At 36.2% G+C, this 21226-nt stretch overlaps 1 protein-coding gene across 2 annotated transcripts in view; it reads left to right on the forward strand.

Annotated features, from left to right (window-relative positions):
• The window catches only part of POU1F1 (POU class 1 homeobox 1), a 305780-nt gene extending 285997 nt beyond the window's left edge, over positions 1–19783 (forward strand). The window contains exons 3-10 of one of the 2 annotated variants that reach the window (XM_045785668.2): positions 386–686; positions 1975–2029; positions 3194–3608; positions 6038–6109; positions 15106–15330; positions 17635–17799; positions 18526–18586; positions 19456–19783. In XM_045785668.2, the coding sequence (XP_045641624.1) occupies positions 3467–3608; positions 6038–6109; positions 15106–15330; positions 17635–17799; positions 18526–18586; positions 19456–19666 (876 nt within the window). In that variant the 5' untranslated portion in view covers positions 386–686; positions 1975–2029; positions 3194–3466 and the 3' untranslated portion in view covers positions 19667–19783. The remainder of the gene's footprint in view (positions 1–385; positions 687–1974; positions 2030–3193; positions 3609–6037; positions 6110–15105; positions 15331–17634; positions 17800–18525; positions 18587–19455) is intronic. The other variant, XM_087861717.1, reaches the window with a different exon arrangement.
• The last annotated feature ends 1443 nt before the right edge of the window (positions 19784–21226 follow it).

Here is a 21226-nt window from a genome sequence, read left to right on the forward strand (position 1 = left end):
AATATACAAAGAGCACTTAAAATTCAACAATAAGAAAACTAACAACCGGATTTAAAAATGAGTAAATGAGCTGAATAGACACCTCAGTAAAGAAGATATACAGATGGCAGATAAGCATATGAAAAGATGCTAAATGTCATATGCTATCATGGGATTACAAAATTAATACAATGAGATACCACCGGGCACCCACCAGAATAGCTAAGACCCAAAATAGTGACTACACCAAATGTTGACGAGGATGTGGAACAACAGGAAGTCTCATTCATTGCTAGCGGGAATACAAAATGGTACAGCCACTTTGGAAAACTGGTAGTTTGTTGTGAAACTAAACATACACCTATCATGCAATCTAACAGTCACATTCCTTGGTATTTACCCAAAGGGACTGAGAACTTATGTCTACACAAAAATCTGCACACAAATGTTTTTAGCATCCTTATTCGTAAATGACAAGACTTGGAAGCAGCAGGATGTCCTTCAGAAAGTGAATGTATAAATCAACTGTGGTGCATCCAGACAATGGACTCTTACTCAGCACTAAAAAGACATGAGCTATCAAGGTGTTGAAAGACCCAGAGGAATCTTAAATGCATATTGCTGAAGCAAAAGATGCCAATCTGAAAAGGTGACGTACTATGAAATTGACATTCTGGAAAAGGCAAAACTGTGTAGACAATGAAAAGGTAAGTGGTACCAGAGGCTCAGGTCATGATCTTGGGGTCCTGGGATGGAGCACTCAACAGGGAGTCTGCTTGAGGACTTATCTCCCTCTAACCCTTCCCCCATTCATGTGCCCTCAGTCTCTCTCTCAAATAAATAAATATTTTTTTTTAAAAAAATGGTAAGTGATACCAGGGGTTAGAAGGGAGGGATGAACAGGCAAAGCACAGGAGATTTGTAGGACAGTGAAACTTTTCTGTACTTTTCTGTTAATATATTGGTAGATTCAAGTTGTTATACATTTTTCAAAACCCATAGAATATATTACAAGAGGGAACTTAATATAAACTGACTTCGGGTGATAATTCTGTGTCAATGTAGATTCATCAATTGTAACAAATGTAGGAGTCTGGTGGGTGATTTTGACAGTGGGGAGAACTGTGCATGTTCCAGGGCAAGGGGTAGATGGGAACTCTCAGTACTTTCTGCTCAGTTTTGCTGTGAACATAAAACTACTCTTTAAAAAAAGTATTTTTTGAAAAAGCAATTTTGGAATGTACTTTAAAAATCTTATAAGACAAACTCAATAATCCCACTTTTAAGAATCTATCCTCTGGGAGGATTTTTAGATTATATTGTAAAAGACAGATTATACTGTGAAAATTCACTGCATAAAAAAAATTTGGATAAAAACATTCATTGCGCTGTTATTTATACAAGCGAAAAGCAGAAGGTGATACAAACACCCAACAATAAAGAAATGGTCAAATTGTAATAGGTCCATACAACTTGGTATTATGCAAAATTATAATGGTTTCCGTAACTGATTTTAAAAACTGATAAATTAACAGTTGGTAGTACTAAGTGAGAAGCCTGTAGTGGAAATGTCTGTTTTCTGGCTTTGCACATTTTTAACTGGAGCATTCTGTTTGCTTTTCACAGCCCAAACAGTTAAAAATTTTAAAACTGTTATTAAATGATGTCTAAGATTCAACTGTAGAACTTTAGATAGTATGACAGACTGCTGGGAAAATGTTTTGTTTTGTCCAGCGAGGTTGTACAGTGCCCCTCAGTATCTACCACTGGGTTGATATACTTTATCAGCATATTGCAAAGACTCTATCATTTAGCTTATGTTTTTAAATATTTAATGCCCAATAAACTTATTTTTATTTAATTTTCTTAGGAAATTCTCTTTAAAAATACATTGAAAAACTTTTTTTTTGTTTGTTTGTGTGGTCTGAAAATTATATAAAATTCTGCAAGTGTGAAATACATACTTTTGGTTACCTCTAACCTTCTCTCGTTTAGGGAACAGAACTTCAAAGCTACAGAATTCAAAAGGAAGAAATATGTCACTTTCACAGTAAGTATTTTTCAGGCAATATCTAATGATTTGCATAACCCTATATTTTCCTACAAAATAGCAATGGTTACTAACAAAATGCTCAAGTTGCAAGTTTTTTTTGAAAAGTATTATTATCAATATAAATGTTAGGTTTAGCACAAAACAACCAATTCCAGGTTATCTGGAAACATTCCATAATACAAAATTTCAAAGAAGCGAGTGAAGCATGGCCCTTGCTTATGTCAGTAATCTCTATGCCTCTCAGTTTACTTCTGTCTGTTATATTATCCCCAGCAGACATTCTAAAGTAGTATTGCATTCACTCATTTATTTGTAGAAATCATGATCATTGTACATGATGCTAAAATATTTATCTTTGAACTGATGCTAAAATATTTATCTTTGAATGAACTGTTCTTCGTGTGTGTGTGTATTATATATATATATATTTTATATATATATATATATATATTTTTTTTTTTTTTCATGCTTCTGTGATGTCAGTATTTTCTGTGTGGAAGGTTTGCACCCAGTGCTACCGTGGTGACTGTAGGCTCTGGAGGAGTCAAGCATAGTTGAGGACAGTATGGTAAAGAACTCACACAGATGTGAGCTTTGCATGAGGTGAACTATATAGAAAGTGCCTAGAATAGTGTCAGCTTCTAGTGTGAATGAATGTGAACTAAATGTTCATTCTTAATGAGTAAATTGAAATCAAGGGAAAGGTACTATATCACTCATGTTTATCTTCTCTACACAGTACTAAAATTTCATTCAATATTTTTCTATTTTCTATTTATAATACATAACAAATTTACATAATTTTCCACAATTGCATTGTTGAGTCTGAATCAGTAGTTGGCAATATATTCATTCTCCATATTTAGTCTTCTATGCATCTTTCAACGTAAACATCAGTATTTATAGTTTCTTAAAAATTGTGTAGTCTGTTTTATGTTATTTTGCAGATTGAACGAGAAGTTATGAAAAAGAATCTCCTATGTAAAAATTTGTTATTGTGTTAGTAACACAAAGACAGCTAGAATTTTTCAATTCATTTTAGGATTATTTCTTGGAGGGACACTGACTTCTGAAGTTCTTGAATCCTTTCTAAAATGTCTGAATCACAAAAGTTCTCAAACAAGTTTCAGGTTTCTCCCTTTCCCTCCATCTATACCCCAGAACCAGGTTCCCTCTTGGGCATGGATTATGTTTGGCTGAGAAGGAAGAAGGTTCAGACTGATAAAGCAATACCCCTGGGAAAAGACGATTAACATGTATAAAGGGATTTCCCTGCAGTATAAGTACCAAGCACGCGCCCTCCCGCCGCTCCGGGGCCTTCCTGATGTATATATGCAGGTAGTGAGATTTGAAACGGCCCTTGGAAACAGTAATAGAATAAAACTCTGATTTGGGGAGCAGCAGTTCTCCTCAGTTTTCTACTGTTTTGTGGGAATGAGTTGCCAACCTTTTACTTCGGCCGATACCTTTATACCTCTCAATTCTGAGGCTTCTGCGACTCTGCCTCTGATCATGCATCACAGCGCAGCCGAGTGCCTCCCAGTCTCCAACCACGCCACCAACGTGATGTCCACAGGTACGGACTCCCGCACCGGCCTGCCTGTGGCCGGGCCGAAGCGTTGCAGGATGGATGCTTTGAATCATGGTAGTTTAGAGCTTCTTGGTTCTTCTATTTCACCTTCATTTTAATTGGTTTTAAGTTAAATCGGAAGAATGTTTTAAAAAGCCAAACTACCTAAGACATTTTTAAAGAATACTATTAAGTGTAGTAATTTCAATTGTTGGTTTTATTATAAGGAAGATCTATTTTCTACAAAAGTAAACAGCGAGTCTGGGTGTTTTTAATCCAAAAAAAAAAAAAACATGTTTATGTAAACATTTATGGGTCAGGAACAAAACTAAAGAAACAGTCTAAATAGTGTTGAAAGGTGTTACTTCTTTATCTTAAAGATTTATCTGGTTTTACTGTGTCTAAAAACAGCCATATACTTTGTAGTAGCCATATACCTTGAATGATTCCCAATACCAACAACAATGGATTTCAAAGAAGAATATAATTAAGTGGTTTTAACAAACATTTTTAGCATAATTCATAACTCAAAAATCAAAGCTAGAAGCAATATGTAGCATTCAGAGCCCACAAACTGTGTTAAAATAGCTTAAAACTGAATTCTGGATAGGCTTCAATTTCTCTAACCAAGTTTTAATATTTTCTTATGGAACTTTCTAACATAAAAATTAAGCTTGAAAATTTGAATATATGGTCTCAAATGTATCAAATAGGTATGTGTTGCTAATGCGTCCTTCATGCGGTAACAAAGTTTTTAAAGTAGCTTTATAAATGGACAAAGTCTTCAGTTTCTTTCATATGTAAGTTTGGATTAATATGCAGCTGAATTTTTAAAATCTAGAGAGTGAATATTTGGATTTTTGGTGAAATCATTAATATAAAGGGGTTTTTTGTTTTGTTTTGTTTTTTCATCTACCAAAGATTCTCACAATTTAAATAAAAAGACAATAATGGGAGTTTCCAAACACATTTTTTAGAAAATATAAAGTATTTTAACCAAAAATATGTACTAGAAATAAATTTAAACAATTATCACATAACTAATTATATATTTTAAATAATCTAATCTAAATAGATACTTAAATAATATTTAAATATATGATAATAGCATTGATTTTATAATTTTTCCAGCAAATTATAAATTACTAGGTAAGAAACTAGAAATATTGCTTATAATGAGAAGAACACTTGGATATTACATGGATTTCTTGTTTATTTAATTTTAGATTGCATAGTAAGATTTTTACGTGTAACCATTATAATGTAAAATGACTTCAGTTCTTTCTACATGTTAATTATAAAATGAAAATTTGTGCAGATATTTTAAAATATTGAAGATTTATCAATAGTAAGAGAAGATGTTTTGCTTTCTGAAGTGACCTCATGTCTTTAATCACTGGATTGTATCTCAATATTTTCAAAGGATTCTAATTCTATACTTTATAATATATCATATTTATTCAAGGACTTATGATCATATATTCATGAAAACCCACCATTATATTCAGGTTATGAAGGAAAAATCAGAAAATAAAATACATAAAGAAACAGTGGTTTTATTGTCAATACCCAAACTCTAGTCAACTTGGTGATTCATGTTTAAAGTTTACTAAAAATTAAGGAATTTAAATTTACTTTCATAATATACATTGATTCCATAAGGCAAGTAACTATTTATGAATGGTTATGTTTATATACTGGGTTCAACCATTATGGATCTCAAGTCATTCAGCAATCAATTTTTTTTGACCAGCTTTATTATTGGAATTGTTGAACTGATTGCATGCAGAAAACCTACCACCTTTTGGTTTCAACATCAGCATAAATGCATCATACATTGTCACAGATTTTTCATAAACCTCTGAATTTACTGGGGTTTGTATCCAATTAGAGGCTAGTTGGTTGGCCATTTTCTCTTTGATGGAATAAATTTGTTAGGAGAATAAGCAGAAGTAAAGATTGTTCAAGAGTGGATTTCTGTATTCATTCTTCCGGAGAAAGACCGCTATTTAATACCATATTACACGAGATTTTAAAGAGATTATTCCTCTAGTCAGTTTATTGTAATATCTATATGGGATGGAACCTAAAGGATTCTGCAACTCCCGGTTGAGCAACATGAACTGGTCAGTCACCCCTTCACAGAGCACAGCATAGTTAATGAATGCTATCATCCACACTGATGATTTATGATCTGATTACTTGAGACAAACTTTGATTCCTGCTTTTAACCTATTCATCAGAGAATTTCCCCCAAGTGAAAACAAATTACTGCCATATAACTTTAAGAATCACATAAATGTGTATTTTTGCAATGAAATGAATGTGTCTTGAATCCTCATACATTTTCTTACCAGTCCCGTCTATTTTGTCTTTGATCCAAACTCCTAAATGTTTGTGTGCATATTTCTCGGTGCCAACGTTGGGAAACACAGCAACGGGACTTCATTACTCTGTTCCTTCCTGTCATTATGGAAACCAGCCATCGACCTATGGAGTGATGGCAGGTAAGAAAAACTGTCTGTGTATATGAGATTGAGTTTGGGGACACCTAGATGGATTTCTTGGGTCTGAGGGAATTTTGAGCAGAGCATATCATGAAATTCTCAACTCTTAACCTTGGAAATTGCTGGTAAACCACTACTTATCAAAATGTTCCCTGACACGGGATGCCTTCAGTGACCATAGTGGTTAAGCCTTATTGCCCCTGTTCTCCATAACCCTGAACGTCTGTGCTTCATTCTTTTGTTTGCTTTGTATGGTTTTTACTCTAAACTACTACCAAACTGCTGATCGTCACTTGATGTTATCAGTGGGCTCGATCCCGTAATAATATGGTAGTGACTAACCTCATATGGTTATTTAAATTTTTTTAATTTAAATTCAGTTAGCCAACGTATAGTACATCGCTAGTTTCTGATATAATCAATGATTCATTAGTTGCGAATAACACCCAGTGCTCATCACAGCATGTGCCCTCCATAATGCCCACCACCCAGTTACCCCATCTCTCCAGCCACCCCCCCTCCAGCAACCCTCAGTTTGTTTCCTGGTGTCAAGAGTCTCATATGGTTTGCCTCCCTCTCTGATCTCTTCCCCTTCAGTTTTCCCTTCCTTCCCCTAAATTATTTACATTTAAACGTAAATTAGCTAAAATAAGGTCAAATTTGAGATAGAGTCCCTCAGTTGCACCAGCCCCATTTCAAGTGCTCACGAACCTCATGCGGCTACCCAAGCAGACAGCACAGGTGTACAAAACATGTCCCTCCCTGCACTATGTCCTCTGGACATTTGGTCCATAAAGATAAATAAGACATTGAAAGCTAAGAGTCAATTGCAGTGGCTTTAGAGATAGTCATCTGAAGTTGTGGCAGCTCACAGTTGTTAGTCTTCAATGAGATTGAAGAGTTGAAGTAACTTATGTTTCTCCGCTGGATAAATAAAGCACCACTAAATCGAGGTTAATTATTTATTGATGCTTGTAGGAAAGCCGTGATAACACGTGCCTTAAGGAAGAGGAAAATCTGACCTAATCCATTCAGAACAAAACTTAACGACTTAATTTTAGGGTATGGCCAGAAAAAAGATTTTGATGGTTTCATAGAGTACACAGTTTTCTACCCACGTTTTTTTAGCTATTCTTTAATCTTTTCTATTCATTACTGCAGCAGGGAGAGAATCTGATGGGTGACAGTAAACTCCTGGGGCTCGGTGTGAGAAAACAAGAGTGTGTGTGCACGTGAGAGAGAGGGAGAAGCTTTCGAATAAGGGATCCTATATTAGGGAAATCTTTTCTCACTGATGTGTTTTGTTATCATCTAGAATAAGTGACGGAAAAAAAACCCCATGGATTTAGGACTCTTAATTTGAAATAAAATTGAACAAAAAAATTAGTTCACCAACATTTAATTTCTCCATATTTTTTTCAGTTTGAGACTAAATAAAACACTAAATCTTTAAAATAAAATATTCCAGAACAAATTAGCTTCACTCACATCCTACCGAGCAGCATTCTGAATAAACTAGTAAAATGAAGACTGATGTTCTTAGTGATTACCTGTAAATCCTAGATTCTCTTTTTTTAAATAATTATGAAATAGAGACAACCATATTTTTCCCTTTGAAAACTGGTCATTTATGATTCATATATTTAATACATAATCAGTATTCATGGTTAATGAGAACAGCCTTTGTTGATGATAAACTCCTTTCATTATAAAAATGGTAAAATGTGCATTTAGCCACTAGAGGTGCAGGCAGAATGCTTCGTGTGGTCCACACCACATTTTGATTATGAAGACAGGAAATGACAAGCACGTGGCCATGTGCTGCTGTCTCTTGGAGGGGAGTCAGAGTGATTCCCACAAACCCAGGTCCAACTTTAGGTGCCTTCTAAACCCAGTGACAGGCAGCAACGATTGCGGTTAGCACGAAGATAACATCAGCCACAGACCAAATACTTTTGCGGGGGGCGGGGGGGAGGGTTAAGAGGGGCAAAAGGAGAGGGAGAGAGACTCTTAAGAAGGCTGCATGCCCAGTGCTGAGCCTGACGTGGGGCTCTATCTCAATCCTGAGGCATGACCTGAGCCAAAATGTGAACACTTAACCGACTGAGCCACCCAGGCGCCCCCCAAATACTTTAAGATGGTTTTTGCTACTACCTCCCTCCCCACCAGATCAAGGCCACCGGCTACTGGCCTAGTGAATTTGCAGCTGGCCTGAGAATTCTAACATGTTTCCAGTTTCTGGGCCCAGGTTCACAATGAGAGTCCACAGGCAGCCCAGCCTATGCTGGTAAGTCCCCTCAGCAGGCACTCAGCAAACCCTCTTCCCCACTGCAGTTGAAAAGGAGAGGCCCCCAGAAGGGCCCTTTAAACGGATCCAAAGCCTGGGTTAGTACCATGAGGAGCAAAAATGGTTATCCTAAGATTTGAATGTATCACCATAGTCTTAAAAGTAAATATATGTTGTCACTGAAAGAAAAATTCACTATGGCAAGTGTAGAGATTATATCTGAATATGTTTTGAGAGTGGTCTGCTTTATTATTTGTTGGAATGTCACTATTTTGACATGTTTAGTGTGAGTATTTGCATCATAGCACATTAAACCTCGGAGAATCCGAACTCTCCTGCCTTTATCCCCAGAGAAGCTACACAAATTGAGTTGTAAAACACAGGAATTCAAATATAAGAGAGCAAAGATATAAAATACACGAGAGAAACCTGGTTAATGTCATTAGAATTTTCTGAGAAGTCCCAGGGTAGTCACAGAGAATCACATATCTCACACAACTCACAGAAGCATCTTCTCATCTACAACAAAGACAGGTGCATTGCCTCACATACCATATGAAAGGAAAGCTGGAGAAAGACCTACATTTCAAAGCTTATGAAATTGCTTTATTTTAATGTGGTAATCTTATAACCCATACTCTGATGCTTACGTTTAGTTTGAGCATTTCATTAAATGAATAACCCAGTGGAAGGGAAGAGCTGTAGCTAACGTTTTGTTAAGGTTGATAGAGAGGACTTTGCAATTATCAGATGAATCCTCTGTGCCTTATCGTCCAGGTGTGGGCACAGCAAAAAGAATGACTAATTGGGAGCAATGAATTAGCTGCACCATGAACTAATTACAAACATTGTTCAAGTCACTTAACCTCTCTGAGTTTTGGTCTCGCTCTCTTTTTTTTTTTTTATGTGCTTCACTTTCTTTTTATTTTTAATTTTTATTTTACTTTATTATTAACATATACCGTATTATTTGTTGCAGGGGTACAGGTCTGTGGCTCATCAGTCTTACACAATACACAGCGCTCACCAGAGCACATACCCTCCCCAGTGTCCATCAGCCAGCCACCCCATCCCCCCACACCCCTCCCCTCCAGCAACCTCTGTTTGTTTCCAGAGATTAGGAGTCTCTTATGGTTTGTCTGCCTCTCTGGTTTTGTCTTGTTTCATTTTTTCCTCTCTTCCCCTATGATCCTCAGTATTGTTTCTGAAATTCCACATATCAGTGAGATCGTATGATAATTGTCTTTCTCTGATTGAGTTAATTCGCTCAGCATAATACCCTCTAGTCCCATCCACGTTGTCAGTGGTTTCAGTCTCTTCGTATGTGAGCTGTGGTGAGTGCCACCACTCTGTTGAAGTTGAATTGTGGCAGATTTGTACCAACTGACCCGTTTTCCTATGATCTTCTCTTTAGATACATTTGCAACTAAATGCCTTCTGTGCCTTCACTCCTGAGAATTTAGGGAATTCAACAGCCTACAGTGAATTAAAGGTGCCCTTCAAAATCTCTTCTAGATAAACACAACATAAAAGAACAACAACAGCAAAAGCCCCCAAACTAATTCTTGGGTGTCCGGAATTGTTTCTGTTCCCTGGTTTCCGAAGCTGGGTGAAGCTGGCGAGGATTCTCAGCGGGCTGTCCACCCTGTCCGCCCTCCTGTGGAAACAGTATCTCAGCCACACAGGGATGACAGTGACCCAGCCAGCTCAGAGCATATAATGGCCAAACCAAGGTGCCGTGTGGGAGTCCTCGTTTAAAAATTAATTTTAAGAGAAAAGCAAAATAGCAGAGGTTTGGGAATTAACCACGAAGATGGATGCCCATTTTTTGTTGTTTTATTTTTTAATGGGAAGTGGTTAATAAGAGAAAAGATCATTACGACTGAAAGCACCCTCTCCACTGTTCCTATGCACAAAGCAACAGAAATCCGTTTGATGGTTGACATGGAGATATAGTCAGCTTTGGAGTCCATCTCTTAAATTATTTTCTTTCTTCTTCTCCTTCTTTTTCTCTTCATTCCTGTGCTCCTCTTCATCCTTCTTTCACCTCCTCCCTCCCTCCCTCCTTTTTCTTCTTTCTTCTTCTTCCTCCTTTTTTCTCCTCCTCCTCTTCCATTTTCTTTCTCCCTAACTTGTTCTGGTTGTGTTGACTCTGAGGGAAGTAGTAATTCTGAAGATTTTTTTACCTCCGAATCAGAAAAGGCAGTTCAGTAGCAGTAACATGAGGTATTTTCCCTAAGTTTTCTTAGTCTCTCAACTACTCAGTTTCATCACTAGAGCAGGAAAGCAGCCAGAGGCGACGTGCAAACATAGGTGCGTGGCCGTGTCCCAGATAAATGACACCACCAGGCGGAGGATCCCTGTTGTATATGGATAGGATTTACCAAGGCACAAAAGAAAAAAGATCACAATTCACATTTATGCTTTGCTTTGCATTGTCTTGTGTGATGAAAAAGAAATAAATGGAAATATTCAGATACACATTTCTTTGCATGTCTCCGGCAAGACGGCATATTTTACCGTATCCCTCTGCTTTCCCTGTGTGTTCTTTGACGGCTTCACGCCTGTAACCTCAGAGATGTTGTCACTTAGCATCGGCAGGACCACGTGCTCCAGAAGAGCAATTTGCCCCCTACCACGCCTCTACCTCCCCATTGCCTGCTTTAGAAGATGTACCCCTTCTCCCACTTCCGCCGCACGGAACTATATACACAGCAATTTAGAAGGGCTTTGCTGGATTAATCTACAGGGTGAGGATATACTTTGGGCTATAAATACCGTGCACACTTCCAGGCTCTTTAGCTGTGCGCTGCTCTAGGCTCGCAGGCAATTTTGCTTTATCAATGTTTTGGAAATTGTTTATGAGACCTTGGCTGTGCAGGACTCCCTGCTTCTTTTATCTTCTTCCTATTTTTTTTCTTGTTCAATAATCCATGCTTTAGAAAGATTTTAAAAATATCTTGCCATAGAAACCATACCAGTCACTCTGCACTTTCCCCCAGATACAGGATCACAGATACTGCCGTTCGTTTGGCTTGCCTGTGACTGTCCTCGTGAATTTCTGTTTAAGGTTAGCGCCAGGAAAACCGCGTCTGTGTGGATAACTGTGCGTGTATTCACGGAATGAAAAGCACAAACGTATCACACATCGTGTTTTCCTCTTTGCTCTGAACATGGTATTTCCTGTGCTCTTTTCATGGACTCGTGTTCAGATTTATTCTTTAAATGTTGATTTTTTCCCCCGGAGTATTTATAACATATAAGCTACCTTTATAATTTTCCAGAAATAGGGGTGACTATCTTCTAAGATTGTAATGATTATAATATCTTTGTCTGAAAGCATCTGTTTGATGTAGCCAAATGTGTTTAAACTGCAGATGTCTTTAAAGGAAAATCATCAGGTTTACCTGAGGACAGACTGCCGGAAAAATGAACGAGGTGTTTGTTTTGATGTGGTTTATTGCAGTGTTCATTGGACTTCGGTTCTGGTTTTCACTGTATAGTTGATTCATTACGGCAGCCAAGGGAGGTTATTGCCTTTTACTTAAATTTTCTAAATTTTAAATTGTGAACAAAAAAATAGTCTTTCTAGCTCACTTACATAAGGCTAGGAAGATGGCAAATGTGAAATGAACACAGCACAAAGCAGCACATGGAAGATTTGTAGTGGTGTGTGACTGTGGTCAGCAAGAAAAATTGAAAATAATGACCAAGACTGCTAACAAATTCAGAACTTATGGCTTATCCTATAAAAGATACGTAACAAATTACTTATGGAAAATAAAAATAATTTGACATAGGTTAAACGAGTTATCTAAAGTACCTTAAAATACATTACATGTGCAAAATCGAACAGCAGTCTGCACATATGTACACAGGGAGATATTACTCAGCCTTAAATAAAGAATGAGATGGGGGCGCCTGGGTGGCTCACTTGGTTAAGCATCCAACTCTTGATTTCAGCTCAGTTCATGATCTCAGGGTTGAGTTCAAGCCCCACGTCTGGCTCCATGCTGGGCATGCAGCCTGCTTAAGATTCTCTTTCTCCCTCCCCCTTTGCCCCTCCTCCCCCTCTAAAACAAACAGAAAAAAAGAGAGAGAGAGAGAGAGATGGCTATTTGTGAAAACATGGGTGGATCTAGAGGGTATTATGCTAAGTGAAATAAGTCAGGGAAAGGTAAATACCATATGAGTTCATTTATATGTGAGATCTAAAAAACAAAACAAATGAACAAACAAAGTAGAAAGAGACCCATAAATATAAAGAAAAAAGTGATGGTGCCAGAGGAAAGTGGGTAGAGAAATGGGCAAAATGGGTGAAGGGGAGTGGGAGATACAGGCTTCCAGTCACGGGGTGAGTCACAGGGATGACAGGTACAGCCCAGGGACCATAGTCAATGATGCTGTAATGGCATCATCTGTGATGGATGGTACCCATACTGACAGCACGCGGAGCGTAACATATCGGGTTGTTCAATCACTGGACTGGACCCCTGAAACTAATGTAAATTGTGTGTCAATTATACTTCAATTAAAAAAAAAATAATATAGTAAGAAAGAGAAAAACCCAGCAGCCTAATTTTTGCTCACTGCTTTTACTCTTTTTCAGAGTATTTCATCATTAGTGTCTTGAGTGACATGTGGTATTTTTGAATGATGAAAGAAGAGAAGATTTTTCATATATCTACTAACTCTGAAAGCCTAAGTGAAAACAAAGTCTTGAGATAAATACCAAGTAAATGCTAAAATAAATGTGATCAGTATTCTTTTAACGTACGTTAGTCTTTCCTTTTACTTCAACTAGCAGAAATCCAAAACTAATAGAAAGCTAGAAATAAACCCCAAAATTAACAACCATTTTCAAAAATGGAACTATGTACTAAATTAAAAATTGACAAAACTGCTTTTAAAAATGTTATCTGGTCTGATCAATATACTACCCACTAAAGCATAAAATGGATGATTAACTGACTTTAAAAAGTAAGACAATACTGGGGCGCCTGGGTGGCTTAGTCGTTAAAGCGTCTGCCTTCGGCTCAGGGCGTGATCCTGGCGATCCGGGATCGAGTCCCACATCAGGCTCTTCCGCTGTGAGCCTGCTTCTTCCTCTCCCACTCCCCCTGCTGTGTTCCCTCTCTCGCTGGCTGTCTCTCTGTCACATAAATAAATAAAATCTTTAAAAAAAAAAAAAATAAAATAAAAAAATAAAAAGTAAGACAATAATTTGGTTTATAAAAGCATAGATTTTTTTAGACAAGAATACTTTCTTTCAAATATTTTTCACAGCAGCTAAATTTATTTTATGCTATTTTGTTTAACCCCTCACTTGTATATTTACTTTGCTTCAAGATAAAAAGATAGTCTATTGGGGGTACACTTTATAATTACATATTGTCATATAAATAATACAAGCCAACAATTTGCTGACTTACACTATTCTTTGGTCATTACATATTGATATGTTAATGTAAGATTTATATATTCTGGAAATCTACATTACTCATGTCTTTGGTTTGTGAATGTATATAGAGAGAAATAATAGGTAACATAAACTTGATATATTTTTCCAGTGTTCTCAAGATTGATTATTGCATATATTCTATAGCAATTTATTTTTAGTTTAAATATTTATTTATAATCATAAGAAAAATGACTAATTACCAAATATTTAATTTATATCAAAATGTCTTCGTTATACAAATGTCATTTAATGTAAATCGAAGTGAAATCTCTACCAATAAAAATGTGATGTGTTAAGGAAAACAGAAATAAAATGTCTGGAAATTTGGCTTATGCTATCCTGTCACCCATTGAGAAACTCTTCTTTCCAAGTAAAGAATGAAATCAGGAGACAATTTTTTTAAAAATAGATCTTTTAGTGGGTTCATTTTGGTGATTTATCATTTAACCCAATTGATCTAACGCTTCATTGTCTGTGGATGAATGCCCATCATATCTACAATTGCACCCTTCCCACCACTTATTTTTCTTCTTAAATAATAATCAAGAAATGATTCCACTATATTGTATACTTTTCAAGAAATCTTGATGCTGACTTTTTAAATAGAACTTTAAAAATTACCTTTTGTCTATTCACTCCTTGAATCTCTTTAACCATATTAATGTATTTTATGTTCTCACAATTTTCTTTTTACCTGCCTTTGTTAAACTTTTAAGAAGACATGACGATTTCCCCCTTGAAATTAAGCATTATCTGATAAAACAGTGGAGCTTCTTAATATTGTAAAATCAGTTTTCGAATCCTAAGAAAACTTCCCAGCATAGCACTTAACTATATGCCTTGATTCCAATAAACATCACTGATTTTTTGTGTAATGAATTAAGAAAACAGAGATCAAAATATACATCCTGGTTTCAGTGGAACCTCAGATTCGCAGGAACCAGATATCTTTTGAGAGAAAAATGAAATAAAACATACCTCTGAGAGAATTTGCTTATTTCTATTTTAATTATTTTTCCTTTGGCATTATTTTTGTTTTCACTGCCCTGAGGAAGGTGGAAAGGAAATAATCACCTTTTTACTAAGCTACTCTGACTTCTATTTCAGACGGCCGAATGTCAGTTAACCTTTGAGAATTGTGACGGCTGCAGGGGAATAATGGGTTCTAAGTGGCAAAACTTTTGCTTGTATAGAAATGGGGGATAATTACAAATGGCCCTTTTCTTTTCTTTCTCTGTTTTTTCACAGGTAGCTTAACCCCTTGTCTTTATAAGTTTCCTGACCATACCTTGAGTCATGGCTTTCCGCCCATGCACCAGCCTCTCCTGGCGGAGGACCCCACAGTCACGGATTTCAAGCAGGAGCTCAGGCGGAAAAGTAAATTAGTCGAAGAGCCAATAGACATGGATTCTCCGGAAATCCGAGAACTTGAGAAGTTTGCCAATGAATTTAAAGTGAGAAGAATTAAGTTAGGTATGCACTTTTTAAGAGTAACGGGTATACAACTTGGTCTGCAAATCCTTACGATGTTACTGTTCAGTCTCTTATACTCTGCTCGGAAGTGCAAGATACTTCTCATTATCTGTGCTGTGGATTTAAGTTACTCTAATTATGAAAATCCTACAAGAAAACCCTTTATTTCCTTGTTAATTCTTGATATCCTAAATACACAGATTTTTAAACTAGTGATATTTTTTTCAACTTACCTAGCTTTGAAGTGCTGGTTTTACTCCCTATTTTATTTGAACTTTTCTAGATGAGCCATTCATATGATTCAAAGGCATAAAGGGTGCAAGCGAAACGTATCTTTTATGTTTCTTTCCTGTTTATCAATGTTGTTGGTTTCTTTGCACCCTTCCAGAAATATATTTTGCACATACAAGCAAATACATACATTTCTTCATACAGATTTTTTATTTAACTATTTTATAGAGCTTTCCTTATTAAATTTTACAGAGATTTTTTTTAAATGGGTCTATGAAATTCCATTTCGTGAATATATTATTTAACCAGTCCCCTACTGACGATAAATTTAGGTTGTCTCCAATCTTACATTGTTAAAAAACAATCCTACGATGATTCACTCCATAAATGCCGTTTCGTACCTGTGTAAATAGATGTGTAGGACACATGTTAAAAGCACAATTTCTTAAAGTGCACGTATATTTGTAATTCTGATAGATGTTGAGAAACTGGCCTATATAGAGGTTGTGCCAAATTTTACCACCACCCTGAGTGTCTCTTGGCAGACTCCTTAGAATATAATTTTTATGAAAGCAAGAGTTTTTTCTTTTTTTTTTTTTTCCTTAAATTTTTATTTTTCCTTAAAGACATAGCCTCAGCACTTGGAACAGTGACTGACAGCACAGAGAATAACTAAATTATTGAAGGAAAACTATTGTTTAATCTTTTGGATCTTCGCAAATCAGATAGGTCCAAGTGGCCCCATGGTAGTTTTTTTGTGTGTTTTTGGGGTTTTTTGTGTGTGTGTGTTTGGTTTTTTTGTTTTGTTTTGTTTTTCTTGAGAGGGGAAGAATGAGCGCGCGAGAAAGTGGTGGGAGAGAGGCATAGGGAGAGGGAGACAGAGAATCTTAAGCAGGCTGAACGACCAGCACAGAGCCCCACACGGGGCTCAATCTCACGACCCTGAGATCATGACCTGAGCCAAAATCAGGAATCTGATGCTTACCTGCCCGAGTCACTCAGGCGCGACGGTGGTTTCATTTTAAATTTATGAGTGAAGATTGAAAAGAATTATTATTTCATGTGTTTTACAGTCATTTGTAATTCTTTCTCTGTGAACCGTCTGTCCATAGGCTTTGCACACTCTCTTTTCAGTAGTGTTTTTAAGATAAAATAACTATAATAATTAACCTTGATTTAAATTCATGAAATAGTGTATCTTTTAAATGGATTGAAAATGATAGTTCCACCCTCTGCACTTGTGGAACAAACCACAGGTAATTCTGTAATGATATTTATTGATGGGCATCATATGTAACCATTTTATGCATACAGATTTATAGCTTTAGGCCCTGAATTAATATACAGTTACTATATGGAATAAAAACAGCGGTAGGCATCTTTATAACAACCATTTTCAGTTTGCTGTTTATATTGTTGTGAATATTTCAAATTCCATGTTGATGGTTGATATCGACTTGTACTCTAAAAATGTTTTGAGACAACCAGTAAGGATCTTTGGCCTGAAGATAGAAACATTACCAAATGATATAATAAATGTGCTTAGAGATACAGTTAAAATATTAGGTGATCACAGTCTTGTAATAAACATGTTTTCAGGGGAAGTAAGCATAAGTCTTAGTTTTATTTGGTACCTTTTAACAATATAGTTGAATTTTATACTCTTACTGTTGAGATACAAATATATCATCGTATAATTTATGCATTATATTTAATATACTATATTGTTGAGCATATATCATCAGATATTTAATAATAATAGAGAGCAAGAATTTGTAAGTATCTTATAAAAAGTGTTTATGACACATCTATCCATTTTCACTAAATACTGTGAATGGCGGGGGTTCCTGTCTGAATTCTTTTTACTTCTGGAAAAAATTAACTACAAGTAGTTTTTAAAGTACCAGACTAGTCTCCACTGAACTTACTAAGTAATTCTAAATTGCCAATGAACATATGCTTAAAAGCAATATTTAATAGTTAAAGCAAGACACAATGATTTCTGTGATACCCGGCCACAAAGAACACTTCTGGAAGAGCTGAAGCTGACGGGTCTCTCCTGCCCTTTCACAGGATACACCCAAACCAATGTTGGGGAAGCCCTCGCTGCTGTGCACGGCTCTGAATTCAGTCAAACCACTATCTGCCGATTCGAAAACCTGCAACTCAGCTTTAAAAATGCATGCAAGCTAAAAGCAATATTATCGAAATGGCTGGAGGAAGCTGAGCAAGTGGGAGGTACTGAGGTTACAGGCTCTGGGATGTTTTAACCTAAAAACGATGGCTTCTGTTGCTAGGATTTATGCGAAGCGGAGAGGTTTGAGGTTTAGTTGGGTTTTTTCTCTTTCAGATGAAAAATAGGTGTGTTTCATATTCCCGAAAAGAGGAAGGCTCATGCAAGTGTAGAAGTAAATTTACTGAGAAGGTAAAATATAGTGAGAAAAGAAGCTGCGGTAAGGACAGCTTTCTGGAAAACGTGGCAGAGGCATAAAGTGGTGAAATGATTTTTTTAACACATCCAGATTTTCTGGCTCTGTGCATACGGTAGTATTTGTACATGAGTTTTTATAACCTGATATTACTGTAACCAGAGCATATCTGTACACACCAGCCTTCCGAGTACGTACATAAGCAATTGCTAATGTAATAAAATGATCTACTCATACTAATGTCAAGGCTGGGTAAAGAGCAAGGTTTGAAAGCATGTAAAGCAAGTGTTCCAAGAAGAGTGTGGTCAGGATATCATTTATAGACCGTTGTCTTTGCAAAGTTAGTATTTCTGCATTAACATTTGTATCTTGGTCTTGTACTATAAAATGATGTAGAATGCAAAAATTTAAGACAAAAATGGATAGCACCTTTATTTCACATTGTTCTACAAAGAACATTTGAAACTCAAGTCTGATAGGTTTTTTTTTGAACCTACTTTGTTTTTTGTAATTACTTCCCTTTTCCCCATTACAGCTTTATACAATGAAAAAGTGGGCGTGAATGAAAGGAAAAGGAAGCGAAGAACAACTATCAGGTATTCTTGAGATAGATTACAACGTATAGAGGAGAGGGGATACATACGATATACACAGAGAGAAGAGTGAGGGTAATATAGGTACAACATAATGTAAGTATATGGTGTCTAGAGTCAACAGAAAAAACAAGACTGGTGAAAAAGCATAATTTAATAATTTGGTAGTGAGAAATGGAGAGCTAGTAATTCTAAACATTTGATGGAAAAGTAGTTTATTTGATTCAAGAACACTTGCTCCACAAGTTTTGGATAAAATGGAAATTAAAAAAATCACTTCTACGAAGAGGGATCATTTCTGCTGTCGTTTTAGATACATCTGACTCTGGCAACTTGGTATCTATGTTATTAAAAATAGCAAAACTAGTCATCAGTGTTTCAGTCTCTTAAAGTCCAACATGATACGTTGCATTTCAAACCAAAAGATTGTTGGTTGATCTTTCGGTAATTTGCGTGAAAATTACAGAGGAAATGCTAAAATACAGGTTTTGTTTTGGTCGATGAGTTCACTAAACATTTCGTCTATTGTAAATCACACATGATTTCTGAGGGACATTTAGAAATGCCTGCACAAGTGTTCCTTTCCTTTTCAGGAAGTTAGTGCCCTCTAGTGGCACAGAGTGGGATACACGTAGAAAGCCCAGAATACCTTACTTCTTTCCTCCTGTGACTTGGCTCAGGATACCCTAAGACAAGCATCTACATATTCTAGAGACTGCACCTTTAGCTTTGTTGAAGCTTTGGAAGTGTTTTCAGAGTCTTTAAAAAATATTTTAATGTTGATATTTATGATATTCAACATTACTTAATTTTGATCTGCCAAACATCCTAAAAACACCACAATCTCACCCTTCTCCACCCCCTCCCCTCAGTATTGCTGCTAAAGATGCCCTGGAGAGACACTTTGGAGAACAGAATAAGCCTTCCTCTCAAGAGATCATGCGAATGGCTGAAGAACTGAACCTTGAGAAAGAAGTAGTAAGAGTTTGGTTTTGCAATCGAAGGCAGAGAGAAAAACGGGTGAAAACAAGTCTGAATCAGAGTTTATTTACTATTTCTAAGGAGCATCTTGAATGCAGATAAAATTTGTTGTGTGATAGCCACTTTTTTTCTATTTTTCATTCCTTTCTCTTCTCCAACAAAAATAGAAATTAGTTATTTGGTTGGCTTCAAAAATCATTTTATATCAATAACTTTTGCAGAAGCTTTTCTACTTTTTTTAAAAAAAGAATACAATTTGAATGTTGACAAATTTTCTTTTAAATAATTATTCTCAGAAGCCAAGCTGTACATTTTTAAGCCAAAGATAGCAATAGGAATAAACAGTGCTTCTCTCTCAATCTTTCTCTCTCTCCCTCTTGCTCTCTCTACAAACACACACAGTGTGCATGTGGGTCTTTAAGATTCCTTTCTCAAAGGCTGTTTATTAGCTTTTTAACATTTCAGTCATAATGCCAAATAAAGAATATCACAATAGAAGACAGTTAGAAAATTGATTAACTAATGTCCTGCTTATCCTCAGCTCTGTTTGTTTGAACTAAATAGTTGGTTTGCACATAAGGGCAAAGGTGCCTTTGAATTTTATTAGTGCATTTAGAAATAATCGTAATCAGAAGCGACACTTTTTTATCTTTTTATTCTTCCCAGAGATTTCGCTTTTCTGATGTTTATTTATAGAAAATATGCTTTAGGGTTCGAGAAGCCCACACCGCTCCTCGGTAAGCTACAACAGCGCAGCGATGGCGTCTGGCGTGTCTGCCGTTGCTCCTCTGGCTCCTGGGGAAGTGTTTGCGCGTTGCGGGCACGCGGTCTTTGTTAAAGGAACAAAGGAGTGTGCTGTTAATGACTGCTACAAACTCGAAGGTGCCTAACTTAATAACATAATTTATTTTAAGTCTCACGACCTAGAAAATCGTCTGGGATGCTACCAGAAAAGACTATCACTTTGGTTTAATTGGTTAGAGTATGATTTATTATTGATGAAAGAGTTGGACATATTGAGTTTATAAATTTGGGGAATTATATACAAGGAATATATTTATTTAATTTATAAGAATGCACTTCTTTGAAACTTGCAAGTAGAAGCAAACAGTAAGGTAGTATCAATCTAAGTGACCTTTTTTTGCGTTTAAAATATAAATCTGCTGGCAACGTTTATATAACTTCTGTGACAAAAATGGAGACAATTAGACCAAATTTTATTACTGATTTAGAATGCTTACTAAGTTATACTGTCCAGTCTCATGGTTTTTATGATCTTAATAAAGACCACACATTATACAGGTCATAATCTCTATAGATCATATGTGTTTATGCACGCATAATCGCCATTAATTGGATGGCAAGAAACTTTGATATATTATTAACAAAAAGAGATCTTTTTCAGTGGCTTAATCATCGATGCTTAAGTACACATCTAGCACCCAGGAGATGTTGAACAAAATATATGTACAAAGACTTTCATTACTCAAGAGTAAATTCCAAATTATTCAGCCATGTAGATATGTAAGTTCCTTCTCTGTATAATTCAACCAGCTTACCACACACACTAATTGGGAAGGGATTCTTTAGTTTGCAAAAGGCAGGATAGGATGTATCTATCTATCTATCTATCTATCTATCTATCTATCTATCTATCTATCT

Source organism: Ursus americanus, chromosome 4, assembly GCF_024610735.1.
Source record: "Ursus americanus isolate L20-20 chromosome 4, mUrsAme1.1.p, whole genome shotgun sequence".
Classification (NCBI taxonomy): Eukaryota; Metazoa; Chordata; class Mammalia; order Carnivora; family Ursidae; genus Ursus; species Ursus americanus.